General features: G+C 34.6%; 1 protein-coding gene across 1 annotated transcript in view; it reads left to right on the forward strand.

Moving 5' to 3' along the window:
- Window positions 1-24,496, forward strand: part of ANTXR2 (anthrax toxin receptor 2) — a 128,496-nt gene extending 104,000 nt beyond the window's left edge. The window contains exon 17 of the mRNA XM_012724235.1: window positions 21,160-24,496. Within this exon, the coding sequence (XP_012579689.1) occupies window positions 21,160-21,198 (39 nt within the window). The 3' untranslated portion in view covers window positions 21,199-24,496. The remainder of the gene's footprint in view (window positions 1-21,159) is intronic.
- The last annotated feature ends 1,749 nt before the right edge of the window (window positions 24,497-26,245 follow it).

Below are 26,245 nucleotides of genomic sequence, written 5' to 3' on the forward strand. Positions count from 1 at the left end.
AGCTGCTTGAAACTGTGGCTTCATTTATGACTTAAATAACTCAAGTATTGTTTTTAAAAACAAGAATTATGTGTTGCAAAGCTTACTTGATTTTAGAAACTTAAGACTAGAAAACTGTGGTGTCATGAGGCAATTACATAGCAACTCTTATCATTTAAATTGAATTTCTTTATCTTTGTGTTGGCAGAAGTCACTTTGTTTGCTAAAACGTCCAACTCCGGGGAGATAACACAAGGCTGGAAGGGGAAGAATCAAAGGGCAGAGAGTCTGCCAGCAGTGGTGGACATACTTAATGTATTTAAAAGATAAATAAGCTAAAATTAAAATTAAAATTGCCAACACAAAGCATGTTACCCAAAACTCACAAATGTATGTGTAACAACCATATGGGTTATCGCTTAGGCCAATGTCTTGCTTTTATATTGTGACAGGCATAGAACAAGTCTTTTTTTTTTTTAAAGATTTATTTATTTGTGCATACAGAACTGGGGTACAGGCCAGAGGCTCAGAGGCGGCGAGAGGCTTCACCAGAGACAGAGTGGGGAGCAAAACAGGCAGATCGACGAAGTACACTGCTGAGGGGAGCAGCGGATGGGTCAGGAGAGGTCTACCACGCCATGTGGTCACTTCCGGGGCAGGCGGGGATCGAACTCATGCAGAAGCGACTTTAGATTCTCAGTGCTGTGCCCCAACCAGCTGCGCCACCAGGGAGGGCCGAACAGGTCTTTTTTTTTTCACTGTGATGACTGAAAAAAAAAAAAAAAACCTTTGTATTTGTCACACAAATTAAAAATATACTCTTAAGTATAAGAACTCATGTTCATATTTTTTCCCCCTAGCACTGCAGTACATCAATTTTTTGGTGTGGTGCCAGAACACGATACTGTAAAATTCGGAATGGCTTTCTCCTACTGAAGCAGTTTCAAATGGCCTTGTGATTTAGTAGCTTTTAATGAGTATAACAGTAATAATTATTCCTACATATAATGCAATATATTAACTACTATGGATAACAAAGTAGCAGTACTTAAGATAATGGACTACTTTTTCAGCATTATTTAAAATTTCCTGTAGGACTGAATTGATAATAGGGTACTTGGCTGACAAATGCAAAAGCATTTTGGGTACATTTGATCGGCTCTCCCTTTTCCCCTTCCCTCTTTTCTGCTTTTCAGTTATCCTTCTTCAGTTCACAAAGATATCCTCTAGAGCACAATATTTTGTAATTTGTATGAGATGTGCTACCATTGATGTTAGGCTTTGCAAAGCCTCTGATAGGTTTTAATCAATCAATCAATCAATCAATCAATTAAGATTTATTTATTTATTCATACAGAACTGGGGTACAGGCCAGAGGTGCAGGGGCGGTGAGAGGATTCACCAGAGACAGAGTGGGAGCAGAACAGGCAAATCTAGGAAGTACCCTGCTGAGGGGAGCAGCCGGCGGGTCAGGAGAGGTCTGCGGCGCCATGTGGATCACCTCCGTGGGGGCAGAGTGGATCGAACTCATGCTGAAGTGGCTTTAGCTCCTTAGTGCTGTGCTTTAATCTGCTGCACCACCAGGGAGGGGCCTGATAGGTTTTATTTTAATTAGCTTATTTCAAACTCAGAAATAAATGAAGTTTGCCTTCTGATTGCAGGAAAACTTGCCATTATGATTAGTGTTCTTTGGTCCTGAGCATTTTTGTCTAAATGAGAAATAGTAATGTTTATAATCAACCTCAAGGAGGCTTTTGCAAGGAGTAGAAACAGCAAATTTAAATGAGAAATGGGTGAGTAAATACCAGAGTGAAGTAATAATCAAATGTCAAAAATAAAATGTCTTACTTTTACGAAAAGCAGTAAATTATTCAATAGTATTAAGGGTTTTCCAAAGCACTAGCACAGTGCATGTGTTTTGCTTGGTAGATGCTCAAAAGAAATTCTTGGTTTAATTGATATTTAATAATTGAAGGTATACTTGTTAGTGACACAGAATTTTATTTCTAGCTTAGATAGAAAAATAGAAATCTACTGTTTGAGAATGGCATAGTCTAGGAAGTAGATATAAGTTGAGGAATGAAGTAGCCCAAAATAAGTGGCAGAAAAATTCACTTTAAAGAGGCAGTTTCCTGTGGATGTGGTACAGTGAGAAATTCAAACAAGACATGTCCAAATGTAGATGATCAGAAACCAGCCTAAAGTTTTATGAAGATTAGTTTTCCAGGGAATTTCTTCTGCTGCTGTTTTAGATGGTTACATGAGATTTGTTTTAAAGGAACTTAATTGAGCTAAATCTGGATCTTTTGAGGTTTTCTATTACGGATAATTGCCTCATTAAGAAACTGTAATGGGCACCTTGTTTTTTTAATGCTACTGTTGAGACTTTAGTGATTGATTCCGTTTCTTTATAACTGAATTAGAAGCTTAATTAAGTTCATGGGTGTTTTTAAACTGTTTAAAATAGAGCTACTTCATTATTAATTTTTTAAGAGTGAGCCAAAAAGGGATATCAATACATTTTTTCTTCTTTGATTAAAATGAGAAATGCTTTCAAATGGTTGAATTAATGCATAATCAAATTATTCATTACTTTGACTTTGTATCTCAAATTGCACATTAGATAGGAAAAGTAGGAAAATACAAGTGTAGTTCTTACCCTTGTGTACTTCTAGATAGGCATGATTTTAAGTTCAAAGGTCATTACAGCCATAGAGCAACAAATAACTAGAGTTAAAGCGAATTATTTTAAATGGTGTACAATAATTTTTAAATTAATTGCTTCCTAATTAGTTCATGTGATTTTTTTTTTCCTCTTCACTACTTTTAGGTTTAATAAAGCTTTTTTTTTTTATTTCTTTTGCATCATTCTCCAATGTCTGACACCAACTTGTATGGTGAAGTATTTCACTATTTCCTTCCATCCACAATTTAACCTGAATTTTTATGAGAAAATAAATTATATTAGAAGGAAAAGAAAATTTGATAGAATTGGAAAAATGTGAGAACATTTGGACTGTTCATTTAGATTTTGGATGTGAGCTTAGAGGGAAAGCATCTTGCATGGGAAGTCCCTAAGCAAGTCCTATAGAGTGCTACCAGTTATGGTGTGGATTTAGGAAAGAGAATTGTAATAGTTTTGAAAGAGATCAGCCAAATTTTGATGACAGGAGGACTGAAAATAGCAGAGTTGAGTAGCATTGCGTCATTTTAAAATGTACCAGAATAGAGATTGATTAAAAACCCAGCAAAAAATAATACACTGAAGATGAATAACTATAATACTTGTAGTACTTGTTGACTGAAATAACTGAACCACTTTTGAAAAATAGCACTTTAATAACATTGGAAATGAAGTATGGTTAATCCCTACAATTAGAACTGTGATTAATATCTTTGTATTAGGGATATGTGATCTGTAATCAGGCTGTCTATAGGTCAAATGCTAATTAATTCCATTTTCTTCTAGTTTTAGAATGGGATCAAAGTTGGTTCTGGTCCTTTTTATTTTCTGAAATTGGCATTTACAGTTGAAGACTGAATGGCAGTTAAATCATCTCCTGAGAGTTAGTTAACTCAAGTGTAAATACAGCTATACAACAAGTAGCTTTTAATAAAATACAGCTGTACAACAAGTAGCATTCAATAAAATGGGCTACATACTAGTAGTGAAATAACAAATATTCCTTCCTAAAACAAGTAGCTAATTTACATACAAGTGGACACCACTTACCCATCCTCAATTCACATTAGATTTCTTACTCTGACTGAATTGTAAATGTGCCTTAAAATTTTTCGCATTACAAAATTTCCCCAAAGAGATGGCTTTCTTCTCACCTCATTCCACATACCTTAGGTAGGTACCTAAGAATAAATATCAATGCCCTTTGGTTTTTACTTTGCTTCCTCATATTCTTGCATGACCCACCAATTCTAGGTACATTTTTTCCCCAGTCTATCTGGCCTTTCAGTTTCTCTCTTTATTTTTGGTATTTCTTCCAAAACAATCTGCCCCAATGCTTTGTGCTCTATTTTCACATTTGTGGTTCATGATATATTACCAGTAGTTAATACAGAGTTTCAGGAATATTGTTTCTTGTTGAGCAAATTGGTTTGGCTTAATTAAAGGTGGAAATCAAGGACTAATGAAGGGAGGAGTTACTAAAATTCAGTCCACTTGATGCTGGTCAAGCAAGGCCAGATTGGAAGAAAGGTGCTCATTTTTTTTTTATTTTAATAAAAAGCAAGACATAATCTCTTCTAGCTCCATGCATGTTGCTGCAAATGGTATGAGGTTATTCTTTTTGATGACTGAGTAGTGTTCCATTGTGCTAAGCAAAATGAGTCAGGAAAATTCCAAATAGCTGATAGTGCTAATTATGTGTGGAATATAGATAAAGCAAAGTGTCAAGTAAATAAAGCCGAACCCCCAAAGTAGCCCTGAAAGCAGACTTTAAAATGGAGACATTCAGAAAAGAAGGGGTGAGAATAAAGTGGGGAAGAAGCACATTGGACTGTGGTTGTAGACTATGGTTGGTTTGGTGGTGGGAGCACTGTAGTAACAGCACCAGAAAGGGAGATCCTATGCTCCCAAAATACAGATATCAGTGTAAACAAAGGGCACCTGAATATAAATTAAGAAATAAATACAGGGCCCTCCTTGGTGCAGCACGTAAAAGCACAGCACTAAGAAGCTAAAGCCACTTCATCATGAATCCATCCCTGTCCCCAAAGTGACCCACATGGTGCAGCAGACCTCTCCTGACCTGCCCGCTGCTCCCCTCAGCAGTGTACTTCATCAGCTGGCCTGTCCTGCTCCCCACTCTGTCTCTGGTTAATCCTCTCACCACTCCTGCACCTCTGGCCTGTACCCCAATTCTGGATGCACAAATAAATAAATCTTTAAAAAGATAAATACAAAAGGACATTTAATTTTTAAACTTTCTTCATTAGTAGAGGGCATGAACTTTAACTTTAGGAGCATGTTCCAGATATGTCTATTGTGAACAATGGCCAGCACTGTTCTGTGGTTTTCTAAATAAGCGGCTCCAAATGTAAGGATCTCTCGGCACCATCAGTGTGTATCCTTTGTGAAATGACCGCTGGAAGATCCTTCTTTGGTTTGAAACATGATGAATGAAATTTTTAGGTTTTTTTTTTCTTCTTCTAAAGATTTATTTATTTATGCATACAAGAACTGGGGCACAGGCCAGCGGTGTGGTGGGGGGGCGGTGAGAGACACAGTGGGGAGCAGAACAGGCAGATCTACTGAATACACTGCAGAAGGGAGCAGCCGGCTGGTCAAGAGAGATCTGAAACTCCATGGAGTTTCAATTCCTGGCCAGGAATTGAACTTTGTGCTGCAGTGGCATTGGAGAGCTTCATAGTGCTGTGCTTTAACCCATTGCACCACCAGAGAGGGCCCAGAAGTTTTTATTACAGTATCTACTTTGAAGTTTTATTTTAAACATTTCTATTCATCAAACTTTCTTCAGACAGAAAGGGTAGTATGAATACCTGGCACACATTAGTGTTTATTATGCACCAGACATTGAGCTCATATGCAAACACACAAGTCTTGTAACTCTAGGAGCAATGCTGTTGTTTTACAGATTTTATAAATGGGAAAAGTACAGGGCAAAAATATAAGATGCTGCAAATCAAATGACTCCCAAATGGTAGATTTGGTTTCCAAAGTCAAAGAGCCCACATTCCTGACAGTTGCTTTCATCTGATTCAGAAGCATTAACAGATACTTACTGCTGTTCTTGCTGGAAGATCTACTCTTTTGCTTTTATCAAACGCTTTTTTTTTTTTAAATGGGACATAGTTTATATGTGAGAAAAAACTTTGAAATTATAGCTACTATTTAATTACAACTGTGAAAAAGTAGCTTCTTTTTTGTGTGTGTGTGTGAGAGTTGAAGTAAAAAAGTTCACTAAACTTAAATCACAACATATAATGGTGCAATTTAGCAAGTTTTCTTTTAATCTTATCACAAAACAAATACAGACTTTTTTTTTAAAGATTTATTTATTTATGCATACAGAACTGGGGTACAGCCAGAGGTGCAAGGGTGGTGAGAGTCTTCACCTGAGACAGATTGGGGAGCAGAACAGGCAGATCAGCGAAGTACACTGCTACACTGCTGAGGGGAGCAGCCGTCAACCATGCTGCACCATGTGGGTCACCTCCGGGGCTGGGGTAGAACTTGCACTGAAGCCACCACCACTCGGGTTAGCTTTGCAGTGCTGCACTCCAACCCACTATACCACCAGAGAGGACCCACAAAACAAATATGGACTTGTTAAGAAAAATTACAGAAGTTTCAGAACAAAGGTGAAAAAGTATATTCCAATATCCCACAAACCAAATTATTAAAGTATTACCTAAAAATTTCCTTCTGAATCTGTTTTTAAATATAGTTGGAATTATAGTATACAACTACTAGTTTCTATCATTCTTTAAAACTACAGCCCTGTTTTTGACATTATTGCATAGTTTTTCTAACAGTTACATAACAGTTTACCAAGCCCTCCCCACCTTTTTAAATCAATTCAATCTAGGAATCTTCTGGACATTTTATAATTTTTTTTTCTTTGTCAAGGATGGGCAGGGTACCCCTATAACTAATGCAGGACTAGTTGCTTTTATTTCACATTTGGTATATTTGAAGGGAAAATAAGTAATTAAATAAAATGAATTAGGAAGATATTTTTCCAAAGAAAATGAATCATTCCTTTATGTCATTAAGAGGCAGCTCGGAACCATTTAAATAATTATACAAGAAAATTCTTTCTGAGGCTGTTGCCACCCTCCTGGAATGCCTTCTCTAATTGTCTTCCTCTTGCTAGGCTGACTTATATATTAACTTTCTTAAACCTTTTCTCTTTTTAGTACCGTGCTTCATGAAACGAATTTAATTGTGAGGTAGAAACAGTAAGATTGTCTAATAAAGTTAATTTCATTAATTATTCCTTGCATTTAAAATGTAACTACGTATGAACATTCAAGATTTTATAATTGAACTATATGGAGGTTATTTTGTGAACATTCCAAATTTAGAGTGTGGTGATATGATTTGGCTAAAAAAAAAAAGTGAGGAAAAATTATTTCAGAGTAATATCATGTCAGCAGTTTGCAGTAAATCTAAATGTATATCAGCATGCCACTAATTAACATGTAAGCATATGTCAAGTATGAGTGCCTTAACTCATTATTTCATTTTTCTTTAATATTAATTCAATCAACAGTTTAGTACCAGGCATCAAGAGAAACAGTGAATAAGGCAGATCAAGTCTCTCTTTTGATAGGATTTAACTTAAGGTTAGGAGGCAGATCGCAACTATGAAAGTGATATGAAGAGAGTAACTTAAGGAGACACATATTAGTATACTAATCAACAAATAATGATGATTTCAGGTAATGGGCAATAAAGGAAGCAAAATGAAGTAAGGAAATAGTGAATGGTTGGGAAAGAGTCTAGTGATATTCAGATGCATCTGAAAATGTGAATGCCTCCAGAGAGCTGCACAAATTGGATTATCCTCATTTGGTATTATTTCTAAGGGTATATCATTTATCTAAATATCATCTAAATTAATACATTGTGCAAATAAAACAAATTAAATATGCTCATTTGCTCAAGAATTTCTATTGTTGATCTGGGAACAAATAGTAAGCTCTCGCAGTTGCAGCCCTAACCTTGCCAATCACAGACTTCCTGTAAGTGCACTGCAGTTATTTGGAACCTTTTCTCGGTTGGCGTTGGCATTCTTTTGCTAGATTACATTTATGCATTAGTACCATCTGTGCCTGCTGTACCTTCTGTGAGTTAGCCCTGGCCAAATGACTGGCATTTATATGGAAGTGGAGAGAGAGAGAGAGGAAGGGAGGTGGAAAAAGAGAGAAAGAGGGAGGGAAGGAGCAAGGGAGGCGGGAGGAGAGAAGGGAAGGGAGATCTATCCTAGATCCTAAAGCATTTCTTTTACTCTGTTGGCACAGTGAAATTTAAGAAAGGAGACACATCTTTGAACAGTAAGCATAAAATATTTACTACTGGTATCTCTGACTTAAAACACTATCAAAGAAAAAAAGCTCTTCAGTTGCTTTATGTGTGTGTGTGTGTAGCTATTTGCTTTTAGCCTGTGATATGCGAAAGAATTAAAAATCAGGCATTAAAATAAAGAAATATAACTAAATACATCTGTAGAAATTTTAAATTGAGAAAAATTATGTACAACCTGAATATCTGTACACTTCTTTCATGACAGTTGGATATACATAATGTGAGTTTGGTTTCATTGATTAGATATGGTAGATTGCTTATATTGTAGTGAATTTTGGTAAATGTGTTAAAATGTAGGCAAACATTTACAGTCACACTTGGGAAAGAATGACTTGATATTCAACACATAATCAGGCACTTAATTTATGTTAGTACATTGTGAGAATATATTATTTTAAATTATTTGGTATTGCAAATAGGTTAGCAACCTTCATACCTTTAAGTTCCTAGCTATTATAAATAATGCTGCAATGAGCATTGGAAAACATTTTTTTTTTCAGTTGATGGTTTCATGTTCTTCAGATAGATGTTCAAAAGTAGTATTACTAGGTCATATGGTATTGCCATTTTTAGTTTAAGTTAACTCCAGATTCCTTTCCAAAATGGCTGCACCAGTTCACATTCCCACACCTATACAATGGAATTTCACAGCCTCTCCAACACCTGTTGCAGAGATATTTTTGATATGTAGTTTTCTCCTGGGTGTGAGGTAATAGCTCACTGTGGATTTGACTCTCTTCTCTCTCATTAAAAATGACAACAAATATATTTTAGTGTATCTGTTTGCCTTCTGGATATCCTCTTTGGTGTACTGTATGTTGAGATCTTCAGCTCAATTATTAATAGGATTGTTTATTTATTACTAAATTCAGTAAGTGTTTTGTATATCTTGGATAGTAACCATTTGTTTGTGTTTGTATGAATATCCTACTCAGTGGGCTGTGTTTTTAATTTATTTGTACTTTCTTTATCTGTGTCAAAGCTTTTTAAATTTATGTTAATCTCAATTGCTTATTTTTGCATTTATTTACTTTATCATAGGGGCTGAGGCTCCAAAAACATCTTTATCATTAATGTCATGAAACTTATCTCCAATGTTTTCTTCTATATATTTTACTGTTGCAGGTTTTCTAAGTCCTTAATCCATTTTTAATTTACTTTTGTGCATACAACTTGAGTGTGAGCCAAATTCATTCTTCTACCTGTTGCTGTCCAGTTTTTCCAGCACCATGTGTTAAAAAGAATCTCATTCCCCATTGTATAGTCATTGTTCCTTTATCAAGAATAAGTATTGATATATATTTGGATTCAACTTTGTTTCATTGATCCATGTGTCTGTTAATTACTGTTTCACATGAAAGCTTTTACATACAAGTTCTAATTTGTCTTCCTAACCGTAGAGTTAGATTTCTTTATGTGCTTTCAATATGGCAAATGTCTTTCTCCTCTTTCAACTTACTACTTTCAATATGGGAAGTTGACAAGTGGTTTGTAGTAGGTTAAGGGTGGAACTAAAACTTGTGATCAAGTTAAACATTTCCTAACTCATTGCTAACTTATTTGTACAGAATTAGGAATGCTATGTTTTGTTGAGTTAAATATTCTGGCTCCCTAAATTCTCCTAAATGTATACAAGAACATACGAATCTTACATGTTTTAAAGACATTAGATTCAAATTCCAAGTTAAAAACATTAGCTGAGGCTTCTCTGGTGGTGCAGTGGGTTAAAGCACCGCACTAAGAAGCTAAAGCCACTTCAGCATGAGTTCGATCCCCACCTGCCCCAGAGGTGACCCACATTGCGCTGCAGACCTCTCCTGACCCACCCGCTGCTCCCCTCAGCAGTGTACTTCTCAGTAGCCTGTTCTACTCCCCACTCGTCTCTGGTGAATCCTCTCACCCTCCGCATCTATGGCCTGTACTCCAGTTCTGTATGCATAAATAAATAAATCTTAAAACAAAAACAAACAGTTGATTCATTGAAAGTTTTCCAAAGCCATTGTTTGGATCAACTTTAAGTATAAAGTTTCACAAAGTGAAGAACATAGAACATTGAAGTCATTATTCAAGAACATACTGATAGAAAATAAGGTCACTTTTTAAAGTATTCCCTTTTTCCTCTAAAAGTTAAAGCAACAACAAAAAATGTTTCAAAAATTCTTCTTGTCTAACAACTAAAAGATGTTACATTTTGTTTTGTCAGATTTTGGTTATGCAATACTTACTTGTTCAGGGACATTACCTCTGATAATACAGGGAAATACATAGATGGAAGTGATTACACTGGTAATATCCACTGGTTGCTGATTATTAATATTCACTGGATACTTGTAAAGGTACAGTGTTTATACAATTAGGAATAACCCCAAGTTACATAAAGAGAAAGATTCTCTCTTTTTTAATTGCTGTATTTCTATTTATATACACTTACAAAACTGGGGTACAGGCCAGAGGTACAGGGGTGGTGAAAGGATTCACCAGTGACAGACTGGAGAGCAGCACAGGCAGATGGACAAACTATACTGCTGAGGGGAGCAGTGGGCAGGTCAGGAGAGGTCTGCTGCGCCGTGTGGGTCACCTCCAGGGCTGGGGATCGAACTTGCACTGAAGTGTCTGCGGCTAGCTTGCAGTGCTGAGCTTTAGGCTGCTGCACCACCAGGGACCACAGAAAGATTCTTTTTTGATGTAATCCTTTTAATATCTGAAATGAATTTTGTAAAAACTGACCAATGAGTGGTGGACATTAAAGTCCTAAAGGTCAGTACAATTACAGCAAAGAGAATAGGTTTCTTCTTCAGTTCTGAGTCTCAATAATCTGCATGACTTGAAATTACTATAAAGTAACTTTTGAACCAGTATTTGTGCCTGGAATTCAGATTTGCTTCTTATTTCCATATGTTCTGTTTTAAACATATGTTAAGTTGTATATTTAAAGCTAGAAGTACCAAAAAACCCACATTAAAATATGTTTTCTTCATTATCAAAGGCTTCAATGCCATCATCATTTGGGGAAAGAAAGAAACAGTGAATATAATTTAAGTCTGTAAAACAGACTTTTAATAGCACCAAATAGAATGAACATCTGGCTTTCTTTTTACAAGGTGCATTGGTGGTGTCAGAAAAAATTGAATAAAAATGCTGATACAATTGAGGTTTGAGGTTTACCAATACAGGAATATTTTATTCATTCAGCCTTCTCTAAGTTCCAAAAGTAGGTGTTGACTTTGAAGAAAAACCACAGTGATGTATATATTTAGAGTGACTGGTCTTTCAAAAACATGCTGCCACATTCCATTGTGATTTCTTCCAGCCTTTCTGTGGTGGTGATAGGATGCTCAGAGAGAGAGAGAGAGAGAGAGAGCACCACACAGTTCTATCCAACGCTTGTGTTGGTGCATGACTGTGTGCACCTTTGCTTTGTTTCTGTCAAAGAGCTATTACAAATTGAATTTTCATCATTATATTTAAAAAGTATAATAGAGACTAAATTTAAAAAGGGTAAACTTTATGGATAAGGGTTTTATTTTGATAATATATTTATTTTTACATCATTTTGTGCTTTTTCCCATCTCAGTTGTAATCCCCATGGGCTTCCCATCACTAAAGCACCTGTGTGCCATCACCATAGTCCAGTGCACTTCCACCCGCCCCCTTTTTTTATCCCATTCTGCACCCCCCATTTTTGATCCCATTCCCCACTCCACCCCCTTAAAATGTCTCAGGTATATAGTTGTTCATTATTATTAAATTTCCCCCCTGCTCCTTTATTCTCCTATTATGAGTGAAACCATACAGAATTTTTCTTTTTATTTCTGGCTTCTTATTTCACTAAGCATGATTCCTTCCAGCGCCATCCATGTTGCTGCAAAAAACATGAGCTTATCTTTTTGATTGTTGAGTAATATTCCATTATGTAGATGCACCACAGCTTTTTAATCCAGTCATCTGCTTTTGGGCATTTGGGTTGATTCCATGTCTTTCCTATTGTAAATAAAACAGCAGTAAACATGGGGATACTGGGGACACCAGATTTTTTTTTTTTTTTTTTTTTTTTTTGCAATTGTGAAAGGCCCTTTCTTGTCTATTTCTTTCATGTTCTTGGCCCTTAGGAATGTTTTGTACTCCAGTTATGCCCTAATAATAATTCACCAGAGAGAGAAAACTCAAACAATGCCTTGAAGATTAAGAACTTTCTCACTAAATTAAAATGAAATTTAGTAATTGGAATTGATTTATCGAGTTATGTTTCATTCATTTTAAGGATGTTTTCATCATTTTAACAACTCAAATCTTTATTATTGAGAATCCGGTTTCAGCTAAATCTTCACACTTTTCAGCAAATGCCCTAAATTTTGAGGACATTTTAAAAATATGTTTTTGGGAAATCTGCGTGAATTGTGCTGTGAATTGTGCCATTAAATTCAATTTAATGGTTCTATAGTGAATAAACATAGAATAATTCCTCCTTGATAGGTCACTGGGTTGTTGGAATTTGACAGAAACATGTAGAGAGAGTGGGTGTGGTATACTACTTTTGTGAAGAAACATCATGTTTCTTAAATATTGATAATATGTGGCAGGGAATAGCAGAGGTATAAAGAAAAAAAATGATCTGAAAATTGATTCATTAACAAAGCATTAATCTAATGTTTTACTTTTTCAGATGAATAGATGTGGTTAGGTTGCAAATAATGACCTCTTCTGGCTTGTCAAAATATGTGCTGTATTTAGATCTGAGAATCATAGTGGAACTCGGAACTTTTATCTCTGTCTTCTCTTTCTGTTGATGGTTTCAAGCACAAAACACATCTCACTTCCTACCATCTGTTCTCCATTTAAAATTGACATCAAGTTCAGCTCCTCTCTGATGCCTACTTGTTTCCTAGCTTAGAACACTTTTATCCTGCAACTCAGCCTTTCCCTTGTCTACTGTAGGGCCAGCACATAGGAAACAGCACCTTCTGGGCTACTTGAATATACACATGTAACCAAATAAACTTTGGCTTATCAATTACTTGGTTTAATAGGGTTTTTAACTCAAGGGATGATTGCCATTATTACTTAGTTACCAGTCAGTTAGTAAAAACTAAAATGATGCTTTATAATTTTGTGTTTGTATGCTTAGCTAAATGAACCCTTGTATTTCATTTTATAACGCGCTAACCATTATGTTTTTAGATAAAGACTATTTCAATGCTCAAAGGATATTGATATCAATTATATGCTTCAGAGCTACAGCTGCATAGATAAAATTTAATTTTCAAACCCAGTAGTTATTATTTTTTAATTTTTAGTATTTATTTATTTATTTTAATATAAGTTTATTTTTACATCATTTTGTACATTTTTTTTTCATCTCAATTGTAATCCCCGTGAGTTTCCCACCACCGAGTCACCCGTGTGCCATTACCATAGTCCCATGCACTTCCTCCCCACCACCTCCGTTTTTGCCCAGTAGTTATTATTAATTCAGGAAATATTTTAAACACTTAAAACTACTGAATGAAAATTTCTTAGGCATTTGCAAAGTGGTAATAGAATAAACCAACATGGAGCTTACAGTCTTGGAAAGAGGATATATTTTAAACAAATACTTAGGTTTGTCCGTTAAGAAAATTATTAATAGGCCCTCCCTGATGGCACAATGGGTTACAGCGCAGCGCTGCGAAGCTCTGTGGGATATCTACCCCTGCCGGGGAGGTGACCCACATGGCCACAGACCTCTCCTGAGTTGCCCGCTGCTCCACTCAGTGTATTTGTTAATCTGCCTGTTCTGCTCCCACTCTAACTCAGGTGAACCCTCTCACTGCCCCTCACTTCTGGCCTGTACCTCAGTTCTGTATAAATAAGTCTTTAAAAAGAAAGAAAGAAAATTGTTAATAGAAGAAATTGCTATAATGCTGAATTCATTTTGATGTGTTTATACTAAGTATTATTTATGTTATCAATTATTCTTATAATCAGTCTAATGCATTCTAATACATTAGGGATATTTTCTGTGGCAGGATAAGTTATTAGGCAAATTATGTTTTTATTTTACTTTAGAAAAGCATTTCATTTTTTAATTTTCTTTAAAATAACATTTTTAGATTGAGGTAACTGGTTTACCTCAGTCATATGTATATGACTCATAATTTTTGTTTGCTTATGTGAATATGTCTATACATTTGTACATGTTTAACTGTGAAAGTTTCTATTTTGAGTAGGTTAATTATATCTCTAGAAAGGGTTTATTATTTCTACAATTGTTTTAAGATGCAGTCTTGTTAGCTGAAATGTATTTAGACTAGGAATACCTGAATTGATTAATGATAAAATTAATACATGGTTTTTTCTTTCAAAGTATGAGCAAGGACTTTGTAGAAGCTGTTTGTGCATCCACTTACCAGTGAAGTGACATCTGGGTTACAGTGAGGTGGCCTGGGTCACAGAGGCATTCTGTTTCTGCAGTGTAATTCCCTGTGAAGATATATTACAGTCATACTCAGAATTGTTTCTGTACATAAAAGTAGGGGCAGTTTTCATGCTGTTATCTGCCTAAATTTAGTGTATATGATTTAAGATGCTGCTTGAAGCTTTGTTCCCCATGATATAAATTTAGAAATGTGTAGTTATTAGATAGCTACTCTAGCAGTTTAGAATGTAGAAGTATAATGTGGAGAGTTCTAATGGACATTAATTATGTGTTACAGGTGTGTATCATTTCATATCTAATTAGATCTAAATCTAATTGATCTCTAAATATTAACTGTAATAAATATTGAAAATTGAATCCTGAATTTTTAGGATTTGAATAGTCTTATTAGGTTTCATTTTAGGATTGGAATGTCTATTTGTTTAAACAATTGTTTAAATAATTTTATACAAAAAAGATTTTTAAAAAAGACAAGCATAAATTTCTTCTCTAAAAGCTGAATACATGCATGTGTCTTCTATTAGGATGGGCTATCTGGAATGAAATCACTGTTGTGTTAAAAGAAAATAAGTTGACAATAGTAATTGATTTTCCAACAAAACTTTAAGCAAATTTTTAATACAACACTATTATTTATTATTTAAAAAATAATTCCTAATTGTCTTTCAAAGTGAAATTTTAAAAAATGGAACAATTTAAGTAGTTTGACAGTGTACATAAAGTATCAATTTTAAAGTTTAAAGTGAAATTTTCAACTCTTGTTTTTCTTTGAAAGACCATATTAGATTCTTGTTCTTAGTTTTTTTTTTTTTTTTAAGATTTATTTATTTATGCATACAGAACTGGGGTACAGGCCAGAGGCTCAGGGGCGGTGAGAGGCTTCACCAGAGACAGAGTGGGGAACAGATCTTGTTCTTAGTTTTAAGTTAATGATGAATTTAGTTGTCTGTCAAAGGACCCCAAGAACTGTGAGTACTTTAAAGTAGAAATGGCTAATGAAAATCTCTACTTATCAAGTAGAGGATGAACTTATCAACATATTTTTAGTTATAAATATATTGACTGGGATAATATACACTGCTTTAGGGTTCTTGAAGTGAGGGTTTAATTCTTAGAAATTTAGTTGGGGATAAGTTGATGTGACCTTAGGATCATATATATTAGGAAAATTTTTCAATAAAATTTTACAGTGCTAACAAAGTATAAGTATTCAGGATTTTTCTTTAAATGCACCAAAAACAAGTGATAAGTGAATTATCTCAATGTCTAATTTTCTAGAAAAAAATGAATTGCATGTAAAAGTTTTTGTGTTGTATTATTAATTACAAGGTTAGAAATTTAAGGCTAGAATCACTGTAGTGAAAATTAGTATTTTTATGCTGCATTCTTTCACACTGAGTAAATTAATTATTCTTGTTCTTACTTGATTAAACATTAGTAATATAATGTATCCTTAATTTTAATTTCATGATATTTCCTTGAATGTATAATTCAAATATATATTGACTACACAGCTAGCTATTGACATATGTTTGAGTTTTTAATTCTTATATTGTCTGTTGGGCATTCACTTTTGTGTCTGTGTGCGTGTGTGTGTGTGTGTGAATGTGTTTGTGTGTTTGGTGGCTGTCAGTATAAGTGATGCTTAAAATTTTGAAAAGTAAATCACTTACCATCTCTCAGTCTGCTGTAAAAGACATGAGAAAGGCTTCAGATGTTAACATTATATAATTGCTAACTTTGCTTTTTAATAAAGAGGATTTTTAACAATTATCACTACAAGAATTTTCTCTTTCCGCTCTTATCTTCAACTTTTTCCATAGGCAACCTATATTGCCACCACACTGTCTATATTAACTTTCTACAAATTTCCCAAAGATCTCACTGCAGAGCCTTTGTGTTGATGGCTTACCTACCACAGTTAGTCTTCCTCAGAGTTCATTGACTTCCTTTGAATCTCTACCCAAGTGCTGCTTGGAAACTTTCTTATAAAATTGCAGTTCTTCCAGCACTGATCCCCAGTGCACACATACTGATATATACTGGTACTCTACACCCCTTACTGTGAATCAGGTTCACCTTTTCAGTTGTTCTATTAATGATGCTAAGATAAGAGAAAGCAGGTGGTACAAGCTTATGTTGTCATTTCTGATTATATTTTTTACAGAATTCAAAAACAGTATTCCTTTTTTTCTGCTACTTTTCCATTTTGTTCTTATTTGTAGCTTACATGTTTCTACTGAAATTCACCATATTTTTATATATGCATCTACCATTCATACTAGAACTTCTAATATTTATGTCAATTATTTAGTGTTTGTCTACTAACTGTGGGTTTGCCTATATCGAGTGTGTTTTCTTTTGATGATGAGACATATTTTCTTACTTCTTTTTGTGTACCATAATTTATGTTTTAATGCTGGACTTTATGCATTAAAAGATAAGACTAACCTAGATAGTATTTATCTCTAGAAGAATATATGCCACTTCTTCCGTTATGTTGCTAATCTGCAGGTCAGCTGGACCCAATTTGTTTGAGTTATTCTTTATAACCTGCTGATTCAAAAGCTTTGAGAGCTTTTGATTTTCTTCAACTGAGTTTTCTGTCTCTGCTTTACAGTCCACCTGTGACCATCTTGTGTATTAGGGGGGTTTTGTTCTCTAGTTACTACTAGCCACCACCACTCAGTAACTTGAGAATCAGTGCTTCTGAGAAGACACGATGAGTCTTCAAGGGATTTTTTTTTTCCTCTATTTTTCTGTTTCCAGATTTCAACAGGTTGCTATCTTATGGTTCAGGAAAGCCCTGTGTCCACCAGGACTATTTTTCTCATTCCTCTAGCAATTCCCCAAATACTTAGTGGGCTGCTTCCATTTTCTTAGGGAAATTTCATCATGACTTTTGAGGTGAAAACATTTTTCTACCCTCCTGCCTTTCTCCCAGCCTTCCATTGACTAATTCCTTGCTCTCAATGAAAACCTTATGTAATGTGGTTTTCTCACCCACATTGTCTGCCATGTCTGAGCTTTAGACAGGGTTCTACTCTGAAGTTGGTGAAGTTTGTTTTTGTTTGTAGTGATTTCTTTTTATCATGTGACATTTTGGGAAAGTATTAAGTATTTACATGACTGTGCTTTATGTTGTGTGATAAAAATATATATCAAAAATATCTTTTATGTTCTCATCCACTCTACTATGCACACTCCTTCTCACTATCTATAACCAATTCTATTTCAAAACATATTTTTATTTTTCTTAAAAATAAAGGTATATGTTAACCCCAGTGTATTTTTCTTCTATGTAATATAAAATATAGTACAGTGTGCATTCTCTATGCACCTTGCTAATTTCCCTTAATAAATCCTGATCATCATTCTATGATGGTGTGTATAGGTCCTCCTTTCTTTCTGACATTGCATCTGGTTTATCATATTCCATCACCTATCATTAATTTATAATTTAATCATTTTGCCTGTAATGATGGTTCTGACTTGTTTCCAGTTTTTAATATAAGCAGTCCTACAATGTGCATTTGCAAAATTTATTTTCTATGCTTTGGGTTTCATATTTAAATGGCCAATATTTTACTATTGGTTTAGACCTCAGATTAATCAATATTCTAATTGAAGTTAAAAGTGTAAATAATTACTACATTACCTATTTTGTGTCCAGTGGAAAAAAAAACAATTAAAAATACATCCAGTATTCTGTTATTCTTGCTCTGATTTTATATATATATATGTGTGTGTGTGTGTGTATGTGTCTTTTGAGCATATACTTCCCACTATTACTTATCATTATTATGATGAGACCCAAGAAAGGGTATTGCTAGAAATAATTTCTTGCAAGCAACAAGGTGCTTATTTCATATTTTACTTTAATGAAACATTTCACTAACTGACAACTAAATGAAATCTCAAGAAAAATTGAATTATGGATGTTTGCAAAAATAAATACTAACTAAAGAGTCACTAGAACTTTGCAGATACCTTAATAGAATAGAGAGGGAGAAAAATAGTGAAGGTAAATTTTTCAGGCAAACTCAGAACATACCTTATGATATCCACTGAATATCCATATGGTATTTGGTCTCTACTCAAAAAATTGGACATTTGTAAAATCATATTCCACTAGAAAAGAATATATAAATTGTATATTTCAGCTCAAAAGCGTGCAATTTTATTTTGAATAGAGGATAGCATAGAATCTCATATATCTCTATATCTACATGGATAGCAATATATAAAGAATAGTGATTTAAACTTCTATATATTATATACATCTATATCTCTCACTCCAAGAATATATACATATCTTTCCTCTTTCCCTGCTTTTATCTCCTTCTCTTGTGTGTGTAAAGAATAGTATGTATCTTCTCTTCTGTTTGTTCTTCTAGACAGCCTATTGTGTCTAAAGTCAGCATTCTTTCCTGATAATTCATGATTTTCAGGAACTCTCCAATTGTCTTGTGTCTATTTCTGTGTGTACCTGCGCTTTGTATACGATTTAAAATTTGAATCACGGTTTACCATTGCACAAAGCATGAAGGTTTGTAAATTCTTTTTAGAAGAGGAGTTATAAATAAATCAGCTATCTGTGTTTGAAAAGTCTAAACTAAAGTACAGTTGTATGCTTCAGCTTGTCAATGGATATTTATGAGGTGAGCATAATACACTAACAGTTACAGCAGTGAAGTATAGCCTGTGGAGATAGCTAGTAAAGGAGCCACAAATGTTAATGCCAGCAGAATTTTAATGCTCAAGAGATGGTACTCATGACACTTGCTCTGCTTAATGTTTCCCTCGTTGTAGTGAAAATAAATAGTAAAATCAGTTTTCAGACATTGTAACAGAGTCCGAGGTCTACATATTTAACCAGCAGAAACTACTGTTTTGTTTTTTTTCGTCTCTTGGCTTACTTAACTGAAGAGAATTAACATGGTACTGGACATTTTAATTTTGGTTATCAGCTTATTATGGGCCCTGAACAAAGGTGTTAGCAAGAAAAATCCTAGTGAACTTTTTACTCAATTAATACATGTTATTGCCTAAAAATCACTTAAGTCAAGTTATAGTTGACAGATTCCAATTGTGAATTGAGCCTTTGTTATGCCAAAATTTTATTGTTGGTTATCTTTGGTACATTCTGCTTTTTCTAATACCAAGGGAGAGTGGGTGAAATATTAAAGCTTTCTCTCAAAATACTGCTCCGAGAGATGAATTGGGATGTTAATGCATTTATACTTTACTTAGAATGATATATGCTTTTTTCTGCCTAGCAGTCAAAGAAAATGAAGTGAAATTTTCAATATTTAGAACTTTTAAATTTGTTCTCTTAAGAAAACTTTTAGGGTATAGAAAAAAGTACAAAGTTTCAACATGCTTGTATATACAATCCTCATTAGCCTATTAATCAAACAGTGTGTGTTGGTCCTTTTCAATATTATCACATATTGGATATTTAAGACAAACTTATAAGTGTTCACATTTAGAGTTAAATAGTACATTTGAAAATACGAAGTCAGAAAGCATAGATTACAAGAAATAGAAAAATCTCAGTAGGGTGTTTATCCTGACCATACAGGAAAATAGTCCTCTAGCTTCTGTCCTATGGAGGAACCTGGACCTGATTTGTGTAGAAGTGCCAACCAAGGAGAGGGGGGATTCTGTACCACTAACTGGAAACTTTATTTTCAAATAATTCTTAGATTATTGACAATGGTATATGAAACAAGTTGACTCCCACCTTCATCGAACTGCTAAGGAATTGGAAAGGCAAAGTCTGATCAGAAATATCCAGTGCAAATATATAGTGACTGTGTGGAGAGAAGACATGGTGGCCTGCAGTTATGAGACAGTCAGCAGTAGTAAATAAGACGGTTCATACATCTCTTCCAAAGCATTTTGTAAAATAGAATCACAAGAGGAGGGCATCTATCCTCTACCTTCCTGACTCTTTGTCTTCAGTTTCTTTCTAATGCTTAAATGCCTTCCTCAAATGCACATTTTTTGAAGCATCAGTTTTTTTTTGTTTGTTTTTTATTATAATTTTTTTTAAGATTTATTTATTTATTCATACAGAACTGGGGTACAGGCCAGAGATGTGGAGGGTGAGAGGATTCACCAGAGACAGAGCGGGGAGCAGAACAGGCAGATAGACGAAGTACACTGCTGAGGGGAGCAGCGGGTGGGTCAGGAGAGGTCTGCTGCACCATGTGGTCACCTCCGGGGCAGGCGGGGATAGAACTCATGCGGAAGTGGCTTTAGTTTCTTAGTGCTGTACTTTAACCCGCTGCGCCACCAGGGAGGGCCCAAAGCATTAGTTTTATAACACTTTTAGAAGCAGCAGATTATATCAAGGAATACTTTCACTTTAATTTTTTATAGAAAGAAATGTGTAGTGCATCTCTGATATCTTATTGGTAGAATAATAATGCTGTATTTTAAATAGAAATACTATTTTCTCTCTTTCATATGTTTTTTATCACCCAAAATTTTCATTTTGTGGGTCAGCTTCATCCAGTCTTTACCATTTTGTTTTGACCCATGGGCAAAAATATCTTATTATTTCATGTTTCATCTTAACACTGAACTTTCCCTGGGCATTCACTTACTAGATCATGATAGGAAAATAAAAAGTTCTGATGCTTTTTAATAATTATTTTAATATTTAAATACAAACTTATTTCTTTTCTAGGGTCGATGCATAAACTTCTCCCGAGTTCCATCTCAGTAAAAGGAAAGCTAAAATATTGGGAAAGTATGAAGATTGTCCATCTATACAGTGCTAATTTCTAACCCAATAACAACAACAAAAACAAGTGTATTTCAGAAGTTTTGGGAAGAGCAGCTTTCCTCCTTCCAGTCAGGAAATGTTTTCTGTGCCTTCTGCTTTGCTTACACCAAACATTTTCAAACACTTGTTCTGCCATCTACATGGGAGTTTATGAAACCTGGTAGTATGAATCATGAGATATCATGATTCATAACACTGGAAAAAAAGAAGGTTAATCCACATGCTACAGTTTATACAGAAAGTTAGTCTGAATGTGTAGAAGGACAAAAGCATTGAAGATGGACAGCATGGAGATGCAAAATGGACCTCAAAAAGCAACTAGCCACAATTGATTGGTCCTGGAGAAGGGAGTGTTTACCATGGGAACGTGGCACTTGTGTTTTCACATGGCAAGATTGTTAGCCACAGGCTGAGCATGAGCTTTCCCGCCAGGCTAAGCATCAGATAAAGGAGTCCACTGCCTTATAACTATGTCAAATCACAAAATCCTTCACAGTTTGCCTTATGGGAAGTTTCTGACTAGAAAATTTTGTCATTGTAACACTAAAAAGTGCACGCGCATGACAAAATGTAGGCACGATGCCTCAAGGAATTGGTAGCAAGCACGATTTTGCCCTTTAGTTTTTGAAGACACCTTTCTTTCATTATGCACTCGGGAAAAGAAGAAAATTAATAGAGCGTTATTCTACTGGAAGATAGCCTCTAACCAGAGATCTTGAGTGGAGCTAATGGGACTCATGATTTGAGAACTTACCCCGTAATTGGTAGATTTACCCTTCTTTCTATGTTTATGATTTAGTAGTGCATAAAGCATTAATATCTATAAACATACCTAGGAGTTTGTTTGGCTTTTAATTTAAAGGAAGCAGTAACTACAAAGCTTCCGCTCAGGGTTTTTTCTTGCTCCAAGTCTCCAAGGGCTCTTCAGCGTCACAAGCCAGCAACTCTCTTTGCATGAAAATTTCAAAGTTTAATTAATATAATTAAAGGCAACAGCAAGCAGCAGCCTGTGAAGATTTTGCTCATCTTTTTTATGCCTTTTGACATTGAATGACCTATCACTGTATGTGCAATTCTTGGATTTTGAGGGGTGCTCTACCTCCACCTTGGTTAAGATTAGGTAGAGAGAAAAGAAAGACTTCCTCTCATCGATTTATAAATTAAATTTTCAGGAGAGTTGGCCACCACAAAACATCGAAATTGTATGTATTGGCATTCTTTTTTAGAAAAACCACTGTGTCACGTCGACAATACCAAATTATGTTAGCGTGAGCAGAAACACTGGGGGGAGGAAGAAGGCAGCAGCTGAAGAAAAGGCTCAAATGATCTAGTCACTTTCGATACTGTACTTCAGATGCGAAATGGATATTCGTCTCGAAACCTGACAAAGCGCGCCTGCTTTGATGTGAACTGGTATAGACAATGACCAGTGGCTGGGTCAGTGCGATGTCTCTCTGCGAGCACAAAGGCTTATCAAATGACACTAAAAATAAGTTCAACAACCATCACATTGGAAGGGAGAAGGCGAACAATTCACGTTTGGTGGGCATCTGAGTGCACAAGATGGAAAGAACGATTTGGAGCATCCCAGTATAAATTACTCCCATTGTGCTCTTAATGGAAATTTCAAAGCATGGGAGTGATTCTGTTGGTTGGTGTCCAGATATGTGGCACTGCTCTGAGAAGGCTTACAAACACATACACACATGCGCACCACGTGTGTGCGTGTGCACACACACACAAACACACACACACTCTCTCTCTCCTCTAGCTCAGATCTTTTGCTAAAGTTTATTTATGTCACTGGCTGGCTGGATCCAAAGTCATGTGTCTGCATATTCATAAATAAAATTTTACCTGTATCTTTGCTACCATTTTCTTTATTCCCACATAAACTGAAGACTTGTTTGGTTGAATGTATAATTGTCCTGGTTACTCACAACAATAGAATTATATTTACTTCCACAAATCTGTTATGTTCACAAATAATGGTCTTGGTAATAATGATCCACGAGTGTGCAAGTGTGATGTGGAAACTTGATATATACTCAATGTGCTTTGTAGACCTTGTTCTACATTTGCATCTAGGATAGGTTTTATTGCTGTTTTCTTAAGTTGGTAATTCATTTCTGATTAGTGCATATTGCTAAATGGGGTTTTTAAAACTACCCTGAATTTGCTATTATCACATGGCATTTGTATGGCATTTATATTTTTGTCATGTGAGCAGTGTAGACCTTTGCCCTTACATACTAAAATAACTTTCTCTGGATTATATGGAAATGGTCCCCTGTTTTAAAACCACTATCAAGAATTCTCACTGAAGAGGGGGAAGTAGTCTATATGTAGCCTAAATTGTGTCATCCATACAGTTTAAAGACATGGAACTTCATTGCACTTAAAGATATGAACCAGACCTGTTTCTGATTTTATTAAATTTTGAGAATAAAACGAGAATGATTGTTCTTAATGACTATTGTTTTCTCACAAAAGAACTAAATTAAAATGCTCTACATCTTTCAAGCAGAAAGAGAAAAGGCTAGAATAAAGACACTTCTGTAAATTTGATGCCATTTTAATTTATATAGAGAAATAGATCTTGTTTAATTTTCTGGACATGTCAGTCAAGATCTACTTTCTGTATATAATAAGTCTATTGCAACACATAATCCATTTGTGTTGCATAAGGTTGCAAAAACAATTAAGTGGGAAATGACTCCTAACTTATGTGTCTACTCTGCTTAGAAAGAAAGTTTTGAAGGCATCTATATATATTTCATAACAATGTCTGTTCTTTATGGATTTGATCCATAAATATTTATCTATCTGAAAACTTTGATACTTGGAATGTTTTCCTTAAAGCATTTGGTGCTCCAAGAAAAAACATTTGGTGCTAAGAGTTGCAGCACTGATGCCTTTCCCCAAGTTAATTCTATTTTAAAAATTTATATTTCCTTCCCAATGAGATGCAGAGTAAAATTTGAGACCCTTCATTAACTAGGAAGCAGCATCTGTCATCTACGGATAATTACTATTTTGACAAAAAAATATATAAGGTTTAAATCTCCTATATTTCTAATTATAGAGAAAGAAATATATTGTTTATATTTCCTTTAAATTTTATTCAAACCATTTATAATCATAAATTATCCAGTATTCATTTTCCTAATAAATCCTACTGTATATAAAATCTGGGATTCTGTGAATTTAACTTTATAATCTAATACCATTAACTATTGTATATTTCTCAGAAGCAATTTATTAGTTTATTTTTAAAATTAAAACAATCTGTACTTTGACCAACAAGATGTCTGAAGTGTTTTTTTAATTTAGAAGCTTATATATATATATACATACATATATATATTATCTTTTTATACATACATATATATATTATCTTTTTAATTTTAAGAAGGGGAATATAATTCAATCACACAATGTTATAAAACATAACCTCTATTACAAAGCCTTTTGATTAACTCATACTAGGATTTGTACAGCATCACATAATTTTAGTAGTTTATTTGTGCTTCATTGTACAAATAAAGAAAATCAGTATATGTAGGTGTGCACAGAGGAGAAGATACATTCTTATTTTAACATGAAAGGAAATATATAATCTAGAATCTGAAGAATTCTGGTGCATCTGTTCTACGTGTAAGAAAGAAAACTGCAGGTGAAGCTAGAGAGGGTTGTGCATTTGCAGGTAATGAAGGAAATGCAGCTGTGGGTTCTCTTGGAGTTAGATAAAATTTTTGCTTATGAATTTCTATGGCCTATTTCTGAGAACACTTTAATTTTGGTTTATTTCTGTACTTACTAGGATCTAATTCAGTCAATTTGATAAAAGAAAGTTTAACTCATAATGTAGCAGCCCTGTGCTGTTTTTTAAAATGTGCTTTATTTTTGTGCTTGTCTGCCAAAAGAAAATGCTGATAAGAGAGTACACAGTATAATATGCAAATTTATCTTAAAATGTGCTTGTTCAGAATGCTTTGCAAGAACTATATTAAGGTAAAGTAGATGGGGTGTGTGGGCTTGAGAGAGAGACAAAGACAAAGAGAGACCGACAGACAGACACACACACAGATATTAATTCAGTGCAAAGAACTATAAATTTACTTTAGGAACCAGTTGATTGAGACCCTAGCCCACAGACCCACCACAACTAACTTGCCAAAACTGAACATATCACTTTCTCAATCACAGACTGGGGAGATGTAGTAGAGATATCTATTATTCTTGCCATCCCAGGCAACATTTCTGTAATATAGTCATATTGGATGTTTTTGAATTTAAGTACCTCATATTTCTAATGACTGGCTTTATTTGTAGACAGTGGCAATATTAGTTCTATAAACTGCCATTTAATTACAAAAAAAACAGGGAAATATAGTATACAATTTGATAGACACCATAGAGATAGTTTCTCAGTAATTTCTTATAATTAGAACTTATCAAAGAGGCAGATTTTATCTGATGAAACCTCTCAACAGATGAGTAAAATATTGGGAAATATACCCATGTATTTCACTGTGACTTTACAGTCTTAACAATTATCTCAAAAGTCTATAAAAGATATATAAAAATTATTATGGAATTTATGCTGCCCATCTTATGTTTGAGGTACTTTGTATACTGAGTTAAATTCTTAAACTCTTCTTTCTTAATCATAATTGGGGGCGGGAGCGGAATCTTAATTGACAATAACTAGGCCTGTTTCTTATACCAAGTATTTAATAGGAAACATTTTATTGAATAACTTGAATGCAGCTTAGAATATGTAGTATGTTAGATTTGGTAGCCCTTTACAATTTGTTTTATTATAGAAGACACTGTAAAAATAAGAATTCAAAAAAGGGTCCTTACCATTACCTCCTAATTACTGTAAAGTTTACTATTTGGAACCTCGATGAACTGTATTTATGCAAGTGTAAATGTCAATGGATGATCCAAAGTGAATTAAAAATTTTTCAAAATGAACATT

This window comes from Condylura cristata, unplaced genomic scaffold, assembly GCF_000260355.1.
Source record: "Condylura cristata isolate star-nosed mole 26May11 unplaced genomic scaffold, ConCri1.0 scaffold00012, whole genome shotgun sequence".
Classification (NCBI taxonomy): Eukaryota; Metazoa; Chordata; class Mammalia; order Eulipotyphla; family Talpidae; genus Condylura; species Condylura cristata.